Here is an 11,408-nt window from a genome sequence, read left to right as displayed (position 1 = left end):
AGTGCTGAGAGTGGGCACGCTCACAGTCCCTGCCCCTGAAAGAGTTTACAATCTGTCCTCGTACAGCACCTAGGCAATAGGATCCTTGCTGAAGGTATTACTATAATACAAATACTGTTTTATTAACTGGTGACTCCCCTTCATATGGAAGTTTTAGGTTTCTCCTCATAACTTTTAATGCTACACATCCAACACCATCTTAAAGACAAGAGGAAAAAATTAATTTCAGGTAGACAAAGAACATGTTTAAAAATTAGTTTTACTTCTACTCTTCAAAAAGTGTATTTACAACCCATTTTCACGCATTTTGTTACAAAAGAATTCCCAACATGACCAGCAAAAAGTGCTTAAAAACCAGCTTTTCTTCTCCCTTTTCTACTTTAAGCATTTTTGTTCTGCTCTGAAACATTTAACTCTGTATTTAGAATAATCTCACTAGATTGGGGCATGGAAGGCAACACTTGTTCATAATTGTATAACTTTCCTTCTGTGACACACCCAACAACTGGTGACAGTGCAAAAGCCCAAAATGTAGAGCAGAAATATGCAATGAAGTACTGAGAAGTATTTATCAATACTGCACCACAATAAAATCAGAGGGACCAACTGCAAATAATGCATGACATTATACACATGAAATGTAATAAGAAACCAGAGTACAGGATGTTAAAAGGTCAAACTTTAAATGTATCACATTTCTGTAGATTTTTTAAACCTACTAGGGATTAAAAGAAAAAAAAAACACTAGTATTACAAATAAAATTGAATGATATTGGGTTTGTTGTTTTCATTGGCTTTTCTTTTTTTAATTTATACTGAACTTTTGAAAGCATTACTGTCTAGCCAATTTCAGTTTCCACTCAGACCTCAGGTAGATTACATAAAAGGCTGGTTGGTTTGTTTTTTAAATTAAGTTAGCCAGCCTTGTTCGAAACACCACTTAGCACTAAGTAAGAGAGTCACCCAAATACATTTAAAACAGGATTAAATACAGATATTGAACATCTACCCTAGGCAGGAGCACTGGGCCTTGATGACCCTGGAAAATGTACCACCATTAACTGGTAACAATCTAATATGTATATTCACTATACCTGCGTAATTATACTGGTGTAGTTATTTGCATAATTCCCATGTGGCTACACAAATGAGTCTTTAGCATATATAACATAAAAACAATGAACTGCATCTGCACTAAGTGCTAATATGATGTTTCAAAGAGTAACCAAACATTGTTACCTGGTCTTGCACACATCACACCAGAAAACTACATACAAAAGTAAGAAAATTGATGAGACTGCCAACCTTAGAAGAAAGACTTTAGAGTCTGTGCTGTATCTGAAACTAGTTTTAAGGTTTTAAAATTGATTAGATCTCAAAATGATAACATTCCTCTAAAATACAGCCAGACTGCTGTTTGGAGGTGATGTTTTTCAAACCTGCAATTACAGTTTAAAAAAAAAAAAAAACACTAAAAATGTGACTTCTTATCTCACTGCTCTTCAGACTTCCACATCATAGCTCCATAATTTGCCAACAAAAATAAGTCTGCACTCAAAATAAACAATGTTATATCCTTCTGTATGCACAAGTAAACTCAGCGGAATACATTGTTCAAGATATGGCTAAAACAGAACTGTCTGGATTCTCAGATTCCAACTTGAAATTAAATAGATCTGAAGAATCATTTTGACTTCTCAACTGAGCAAACTATATATTAATAACTAAGTGGCATGCACAAAATGTCACATTTAAAGTTAAACTTAACTGTACAATAAAGGTTTAAATTCTGCTCTCAATCTGCTTATACTCAGGCATCGATAGGTCAATTTTTTTTCCATCATATGCACTGCAACACTCTGCCACAATAGGGAGGATGAAGGATGCCGTTTCATCAATATTCTAAGCTTCAAGTCTTGCTATATATTTATTAATATTTGAATGGTATTTTTTGCATGCTGTATCAAGTTTAGGAGCGTCCCACATTAAAAAGGATTGTGAACTACTCAGTTTATACTGTAAATTCAGAATGTCTACAGTTTTGGAATAGACACTATAGCCTGGAAAACTGGGTGGTAAAGGAATACAATAAAAAAGAACAGCAGCACCAATAGATTTATCTTTAGAAATTAGGACCTCTAAATTTCAATTCGGTATTGATGCAAGCTAAGTGCAACTACCCTGATGTTAAGAACCTCTTCCTTTTCCAGAATCTCGTTCACTAAAACCAAGATCATCTCTATCTTTTCAGTTCAATGGCTTTAACATGTCTTCAGTTCTTGTCAAGTGACTCCAACTGATAATTCAGTGCTATTGCAGCAGTGTTGTTCCCAGGATATAGAGTGATAAACAAGAATGAAGCAATATATTTAATTGGCCCAACTTCTTTTGGGGGTGAGAAAGACGCTTTCAAGCTTACATGGACCTCTTCTTCAGGTCTGGGTTATTTCTTACAGAATACATTTGTGATTTAAATGTAAAGAGATGGTTTTACTAACTCCAAGATCTGAAAGTTCAAGTGGGATTTTGGCTGCAGAATTCACAGGAAATCTTTCTGTAATTGAGGTGCTTCCCCGGAAGGAACACTGGACAGTGGTTTGTGCACTAGTCCAGGATTCTGGAAACCTAGGTTAAGTTTTCTGCTCAGGTTTCCTGTGTCTTTGGGCAAGTCATTTGCCTCTCTGTGCTTCAGATTCCTCATCAGCAAAAAGGGGATATCTGTACTTCTCTACTTCACAGGAGAGTTTTAAGGATAAATACAGGAATGACTGTGAAGCACTCAGCAGAATTGCAGAATCCAGCTCCTTTTCACAGCTGCACGAGTTTTTGCAGTGCAAAAGATTAAAACTGGCCAGTGTAAATGTAAGATGTGCTTCTGCTTTATGGACAGAAAGAAGTGAACATTAAAAAGGGGCCATTTTTACAGTCGCTACTCCCACTCCCTATTCTCTACATGGTAATATTTAGTGAAAATATTCTATGAAAGCCCAAACAACCCCCCACATTTGAGCTCATCCACCCAAATATCACACCTTCAGCTACCAACCACTGTTTCTTTATTAAGAGAAAAAGTTTGTCAGAGTAATTGCTGTCACTTTATTCATTCTATGCTTATTCTCTGAGAACCTGTGAAGAACATCCTGTTCTTTGATGCTTTTAGGCATCGTTTACCAACATGGTAAATAAGATGAATCACTGGTGAGGTCTGTACTCATAACTGTGGCAACCTACTATGGGAAAAAGACTAATTTCTTTTTAAACAAAAAGCAAGCAACATTTGTCATTAAGCCACAGAAAACTACTCTCTTGAGGCAGAGATGATGCCAATAAAACAGCTATGGAATTCTTCATTTCTTCTTTCTTTACCGCCATGACCATTTCACAAAACAAAGTGTGAGTTTTGTGTGTGACACGAAATCCACAGGATGCCAGTCATTCTCCTTGCACAAGAGTGAAGCCAGTTTTACTTTTCATGCTGAAAACTGTCCATGTTAAAATGAAAGACAGCATGAGGTATTTATTTCCACGCAAATGTCCCACTGCTAATGCACCTGCTTCCCAACACACATTTCTTAATAAGAACTATATGCAGTCCTATGGATTAGAAATCTCTCTTACATCTAGGAGTGAAGCTTACATGCAACACTTGGAGCAATTCAGAATGCAATATTTGCAAAGCTCTGAAACAAGAAGTTGTTCATCTCATCTGACGAATCCAGCAGTCATAGAACTGACTTCCTTTTTCCTATATGAAAAAGGACATTCAAATTCCATTATGTCTTCATCTCATAGCTATGAGGCAAAGCAGCAATGCCATGGGCTATGTACAGTAAATGTACTGTTCACTGGAAGTTTCAGTAGATTGCCCGAGGATTCTTGGTGGTATAGTAAGCTTCACATGCAGCTACGTAAGCAGACTCTGGAAAGAAGTCATCATGGTACTCGGCAAGGAACCTGAAAAAGCACACAATAGGTTCAAATCAGATAAAGAACAAAAAAGACTTAAAGATGCAGTAAAACAGGTGGTGCAACTCTCAAAACATTTTAAAACTTAGCAAAGCCTATGCTGAGGTACACAGTCCTTTATGCATACTTTTCAATGTGTAAAAGGTGCTGAAGTCTTAACACACACACACACACACACACACACACACACACACACACACACCCTTCCTTTTATACTTTACTTTAAAGTAGATTGAAGAGTTTTCTCCAGTCACACACACACACAAGCTATGATAGCAGCTATATATGGAAAAGTTCAATGCAAAACAAGTTTCAGGAAAAAAGGATATGAAAAATGGGGATGATGTGGAAGTGTTTTGTTTGCTTCACCTGTAGCAAACAAAAGCTGTGACCTAAGTAAATATTTGCACTCATATTTATTTCAAATGGAACATAGGGTAACTTACACCCTTAAATCTCCCCTCCGCCAGAAAGCAACCATTGCCCTCTTCCTTTCATAGATACTTACTTCACATGTACACTGCCTTATCAGTAACACACAGCACCAAATTTAAGGCCAGACAACTGGCTAGGGTGCAAGTTTTGGGGTGCTGTTTTTATTGTTAGCAACAAAAGATTCTAGCCATCTCGTCCCAGTTGCAGGGTAGAAGTAAACAGTCCAGCCCCAGTTTCAGGTGGTGACAGCTGAAGACCACAAAGAGGCCTGTTCAGGGCACAGAATCTGTGATTGCCGTGACCTCTGGGATTAAATCATTCCTTATTTGTAATGTACAAAAAGTCCTAAATGTTTCTCCAATCTCACTATGCTCCCTTGAATAAGTATTTTTTTTTAATCTTATGTATAAATCAAACTGAGGCAACAAAGAACACTGAAAAAGAAGATTCTACACACAAGGCGATGAAAATTTAAATAGGAATACAAATGGAAATAAAAGATCATAAGTTTATATTTTATCTTAAATAAAAACAGACTACAGCAACCATGCAAAGGTGTACTCCACGCTTGCCTTTACTTAACATTTTATGCAAACCAGAATATCAAATGTGTTATATTTGGATTTTGCATAAGCAAGACAACTATGTAAATATTTATACAAATACATATAATGAAAGCATTAAGTGATAGATATTTTACATAATTAACATTACTTTGATCATTAGGTGTTTAGTGTGGGCTCTGCCATACTATGAAATTTCATTCATTTTCATAGCTCTTAATTACAGAAAGCCAAGAGTGAGGCTGGCAATTGGACAATTTTACAGGCCAAGATGAGGAGGTAGGGCTGCAACACATTTCCACATGACAGAATTGTGCTTTGGGCAGGGGAGGGGGGAAGTGAATTGTTTGGGAAGCTACATACAGAAAACTACATTACAAGAACTCTCAAATAGCCAAGTTACCTTAACTCTGGCATTAATATATTTGAGCAAGAAAATTGTGTTTTTAAAGCACAGATTCCAGAGGCCATCACAGACTGATGCTGGAGAAGAATATCAAAATGCATGTGTATAAGGGACAAATTGAAGGTCAATCTTCATTCTAGCATGTCCTAACTTGTGAATACTTGTCTATACACTCCAGTTTTTAGCTTAGCTTTCCATATGCAATATAATATGCACATTCTGCTGGTTTTATACCGGTTCCTGCAAAAGCTATCAGGCGATTTTGCTCAGTAAGTAGCAGGTTAGCATCAAGCAGAAACACACATATAAATAGAGGAGAACTGAATACTTCTGTGAAAATTGGCCTCAACTGAGATTAAGAAATTATATACATTAAGTGGTTCAGCACAGTTAAAGCTGTATTATCACAGCTTGCTGTTCACAGAAACGGTGGTGGTTCCTCATGTACCTAGTTTTGAAAGAATAAAAGATTGTTTTTCCACAAACAAAGAAAATGAAGATATTCTAGAATGACTATAAATGGAGTTTTACAGTACAGTATTTTAGTGGTTGCCAAGATGAATCAAAATAGTTGCAACATTTATTACTGGATAAAAACTAATATCGGACCAGAACTCTACAAAGTTATCAAGATTTGAGTAATCTATGTCTCCACCACACCACCTCAGTGGAGCAGTAGACAGTGTAGGTGACATTCTGACTGCATGTGCAATGGGATAAACTTAGAAAAGACTTTATACAACTTTTAAAGGACACACAATGGCATTCTTTTATAAAAGTCCATTTAAAAAAATTCCACACAAAAGTGTCAGTCATATGAACTATGTCAGCGTTTCTCAAACTTTTATTTAAAAAAAAAAAAAAAAAAAAAAAAGAGTTCCCCTTAGTACCCACAATTTTCAGGACATGCAAATCTTTTTTCTACCATCGCAACATACTTGTTTAAACAACTTAATTGTAACTAGTTAGTTGGAAGAAATTGCCTATGGGAATAAATTTGCCATTGCACTTATGATTGTGCAAAGAAGATAAATTAAAAAAAAAAAGATGAACATGAAAGTAGTCCAATTTTTTATTCATACATATGTAAATATATTTATGAAAGTATCAAGGAATATTGATCAATGAAATTGAAAGAAAAATTTCAATTAATGTGAAATTTGAGCTTGTTTGGAAGAAATCAAATGTTTAAACCTAGGTTTCAAACTGCTGAGGGGCCACAATTAAATTAATGTTTCTGATAAGATTTCCTGTGTACACTCATCCCTCATTATACAAGTACAATTGGTTCCCAACTTTCTGCTTGTAGGCAGAAACTTGCAAGAGGGACACTAAACTCCTCCTAAATTAGATGTAAAAGTCTCGGATAGGTTCCCAGGTCTCCTAACTACAGGAAGAGTGGCAGCAGGTGATGCTGCTTTTGAAAGGTGAGTGAACCTTGGGTTGGGGAGGGTTAAAGGCTGGGGGTAGTCTGGGGTTGTGAGCAGGTTGGAGGGTTAAAATCTGGTGGCGGGTTGGGGGCGGGGTTCAGGCTGCCATGGTTTGGGGCTGGCGCGGGGGGATTGGCGGCTGTGGCTGGTAAGATGGTCTGGCTGCCGTGGTTTGGGGCTGCAAAGTCAGTGGGGAGGGTCTGGCTGTGGGGGTTACAGGTGGCAGAAGGAGTTGGGCCATGGGGGTGTACAGGCAGCAGCACAGGGTCTGGGCACAGGGCTGTGGGGGGTTAGAGGCGGCAGCGGGGCCTGACCGCAGAGCTGGCAGGGGTGTCAGGGTGCAGGCAGTCTGGCCATGGGGAGTACAGGCAGTGGTGGGGTCTGGCCATGGGGGTACAGGTGGTGGAGTCGGGTGCCTGGCCGCGGGGCTGGTGGGGGTGTCAGGCTGCAGGGTGTACAGGCAGCCGTGGGGTTAGGCTGCGGGGCCTGCAGGGGATACAGCTGGCGGGGAGGGGTCCCAAGCGGTGAGGGTCCAGCCACGGAGCCGGCAGAGGCTTCAGGCTGCCATGGTTTGGGGCTGTGGGGCCGCGGGGGGGTGTCAGACTAGGGCGGTTGGAGCCACGGGGAAGGGGGTAAAGCTCGTATTAGCAGGGGGGAGTTCACTCAGAGTGAACTAGGGGACGTATGTGTCCCTCGTTTACGTGAGTACTTGTAAATGAAGTACTCGTTTAAAGAGGGATGAGTGTACTAACTTCTTCCAAATCTGCAATTTTATTCTTTGTTTTCACAATGAAAATTGGTCCATTTTAAACCCTTTCAGCTGTAATTATAAATGCTGAACTAAAATTGTACAAATAGTAATCTTACCAGATACTTCAGATAACAAGCATAATACTCCAGAGCCAAGCACTGCCAGTTCCCCACTTCAACCCAATCCTCCTCCCCTGCTCCAGATCCACGCACCCCTAGCTCCCCCACTTAACTCAATCCCCACATCACTCCTCCAGAGCCACGCACACATCCCAACCTCTGCTGTAATCCAATGCCAGAGACTCATCAGAGCTGCTGCTGCCACTGCTACATGCTTGTCCCTCCAAGCACTGGGGAGGGATGTGTGCACAGAGCAGCACACAGCAGTCTCGTGGCTCCAAGCATTTTACTGCTCAAAGAGCTGCACACGGCTCCAGCACATGTACCCCCCGGATCTCTCTTGCATACCCTATGGGTACACATACCCGCACTGAGAAACACTGAACTATGCAATCTGTTTTACTATAGAGAAAATACAAAAAGGCTACTATAAATACAGCCTTTTTTAAAAGCGTGGAATGCTGAATGATAAAGTATTACTGGACTTGGAGAAGCTTTCCTTCTGTCCCTGGGATAGGGTGATTGAGTAAATAGTTTGTATTAAGTACACATTGATACTCTCTAATCTGGAACTCTCTTATGCAGCAACATCCGTAATGCAGCATAATTTTAGTTAGCTAGATGACCACTTACCACGGGTGTGGCCAAGTTTTCCACAGTCCCAGAAAGTTTGTTTACAACTGCTAGTCCTGGCTCTCAGTGCTCTGTACTGTTATTTAGCTGTAATTTACCCTTAAATTTCTTCCAACAGCCCAGGAAGCAGTGGTAGTGTAGGTAACGTACTAGAAAACATTGACCTCCCTTTGTCCGGCATCAGTCAGATCCCAAGGGTGCCAGACAAGAGAATTTCAACCTGTACTTAAATAGAGCTCAACTATTAAGAGACCTTCATTAACTCTAATTCTGAATTTATCAAAGAGCAATTAAATATGCTGTCCACAAACAAAACAGGTAAACACGTTTCTAATAAAAGCAAGTTTCTCTTTGATTCCAACACTAAGGGTATGTCTACACTACAAAACAACTTCAAAGTTACTTACTTCGAAGTAAGCAACTTCAAAGTAGAGCATCTCCACACAAAGTGCATTCTCCCTTTCTTTGAAGTAGGCTTCCACCTATTTTGAAGTTAAATGTCTACATACAATCAGCCCCTACTTCAAAGTAAGGGGTCAGGAAATGATGCAGCCAGGGGGTCACATGGCTGAAAAGCCCTTCTGAGCTCACAGCCAGCCAACCCTGTAAAGGGCCCCTCCCAACACCCATACCGTGCGCATGCTCAAAGTTGGCAGGCTGCAGACAGCAACAGAGCACATGCTGGGGAGAACAGCCGCGGGACATACCCACTCCCACCCTCCCCAAGGATGATGTCCTCCCCAGCCTGCTGGCCGCCCTGATCTTCCAGTGGTGTAGCCGGGTGACCCACCTGGGACCCAGCCTTCAGACCCTGGCCACGGCACTGCTGCCCCTCCCGTAAGCCATCCCAATCCGGCGAGGTGTGGGATCGGCTGGTGCTGGAGGACTGGGACGACAAGCGGTGTCTGGGGTTCAGAATGACCTGCCAGACATTTGAAGACCTCTACCACTGGCTCGCTCCAGTCCTCCAGCACTGAGACACATGGATGCAGCCAGCGCTCAACACCCCCAACAGCCTCTGGTCCATCGGCCATCAATTCGGTGTCAGCAAGGCCACCGTTGGAGCGGTGATGACTGATGTAAGCCTAGCCCCCACCATGGACCATCCTGGCGCGAGGGCTACCAAACAAGGGAAGGGGGACCCTCGTGGGCAGGGGGGCTTCCCAGTCTGCCATTCATGAACGTGTCTCCCTCCCCCCAGCAGGTCTTCCGAGCCATCAATAGGATGCTCCTGCCACGAGTCGTGATCTCGGGGGACATGAACGCCGCCCTCGCCAGGTTCAGGGACCTGGACTTCCCCAATTGTTTCGGAGCTCTGGACAGGATGCATGCGGCAATCGGGGCTCCAGACCACAGTGGGGGTGCCTACATTAACAAGAAGGGGTACCACTCGGTGGTACATCAGGCCTTGGTGGAGGCGAAGGGCCATTTCCTGGAAATGTATGTTGGGCAGCTGGGCAAGGCTCATGACGCCCGGGTGTTCCAGAATTCATGGCTAGGACACCAGATGCAGGAGGGCACATATGTCCCCCTGTGGGAGCTCCTGATCAGGGACATCATGATGCCCCTCTCCACCAGGGCCGACAGTGCATACCCTCTGCATCTATGGCTCATGTGGCCCTATACCAGATGAACCACGCTGGCCCAGGACACCTTTAACGGTTGCCTCAATCATGCCAGGGGCACAGTTCAGCAAGCGTTTGGGAGGCTGAAGAGGAGGCTTCACTGCCTCCTCACCAGGCTGGATGTCAGCTTCTCAAATGTCCCCTCGGTCATTGCTGCGTGCTGTGCCCTCCACAACCTCATGGAGGGCCGGCAGGAGCCCTTCATCCAGGGCTGGACCACGGACCCAGGTATGAGCAACTGCCCACTGCCCTGTGGCACAGAAGGATGGGGTCAGGGTCTGGAAGGCCTTGTGCCAGGCCTTCATGCAGGGCCTGCCCTGACTCTCCCAGCCACATACTGCACCACCAGCCCTCCTCACTCCTCCACCTCTCATGCTCCCCTGCCTCACCACTCTCCCACCAAGCATTGGGGATACAGAGTTAGGTAGTGAACATCAAACTTTACTATCAGGGGAATAAATTTGTCTGGCAAAACCAAGGCAGAACACCATGTAAAACTAATTACAGTGCACCGGGGGGACTGTCCACAGGAGGGAGGCGGGGGCTAGGTGAGGTGACTGAACTGGAAGGAGGGCAGGGTGGGGAAAGGTTCAGTCTCCCATGGGTTTGGCCTCCTCAGGGTGTGCGGTGGGTGCCACTGGGGCTGAGCCAAGTGCACCTGCCTTAGGTCAGCAGCCACATAGCCAGATCCAGCTGGATGGATGGTGACAGGTCTGCCAGGAGGTGGGCAGCTGCAGGCTGGGCTGGCGCGAGATGGGGCAGCCAAGGCCTGGGCCACAGCATCCAGGCTGCTGGCCAGCCACACCCACACATCCCACTCCAACGTCAGCCAGCCCCAGAGCATCCCGGTCATCTCCCACATGACTGCCCAGGTGGCGGCTGCCTACCTTACTCCCTCCATTTGTGGGAGGCCCTGCTGCAGCCACAGCGGGATGCAGGCTGGGGCAATGGACCTGTGGAGACAGGAGGGGATAAGGGGATGGCCCATAAGTGCTGGATCAAAAAGCTGGGGGGCTGGGGCCCCCACTCCACTCCACTGGCCCCCACCCTGCTCCACTGCTGCCTGATGGCCTGTGAGCCCAGTGGGATCCCGGGTGCCCAGAGGTTCCTGCTTGGCGAGGTCAGCCCACATTCCCTCCCCTACCCCATCCCCAGGTGCGTGGGCTGCAGGGCTGTTCTGGGTAAGCCCTGCCCCTATCCCTGATTACATTCCGCTCATCCCATATGTACCGGCTGTGACCTCCTGGGGCTCGGGTGAGACTAGGCTGGAGGAAGCTCAGCTGGGCATCCTGGATGGGAGGGTGATGGCAAAGGTCCTGTTGCTGGAGCCCTCGGCATTGGTCTCGGTCGGCCGCTCCCTGCGCAGGGGACTGGTGGTGCCGGAAGGGTCTGCTTCGTCCTCACTGTCTGCAGGGGGTGGAGTGGCAGTGTCCACCATGTGCTTTGGGGTGGCAGCCTCCCTTGGCCCCAGGAGCCTGTG

The 11,408-nt window shown here is 44.3% G+C and overlaps 1 protein-coding gene across 1 annotated transcript in view; it reads right to left on the bottom strand.

The window, feature by feature from the left end:
- Window positions 1-252: 252 nt before the first annotated feature.
- Window positions 253-11,408, bottom strand: part of MSL3 (MSL complex subunit 3) — a 52,994-nt gene continuing 41,838 nt past the window's right edge. The window contains exon 13 of the mRNA XM_074992842.1: window positions 253-3,954. Within this exon, the coding sequence (XP_074848943.1) occupies window positions 3,855-3,954 (100 nt within the window). The 3' untranslated portion in view covers window positions 253-3,854. The remainder of the gene's footprint in view (window positions 3,955-11,408) is intronic.

Source organism: Carettochelys insculpta, chromosome 1, assembly GCF_033958435.1.
Source record: "Carettochelys insculpta isolate YL-2023 chromosome 1, ASM3395843v1, whole genome shotgun sequence".
In the NCBI taxonomy this organism is placed as follows: Eukaryota; Metazoa; Chordata; order Testudines; family Carettochelyidae; genus Carettochelys; species Carettochelys insculpta.
This window is presented reverse-complemented; position numbering and strand designations above follow the sequence as displayed.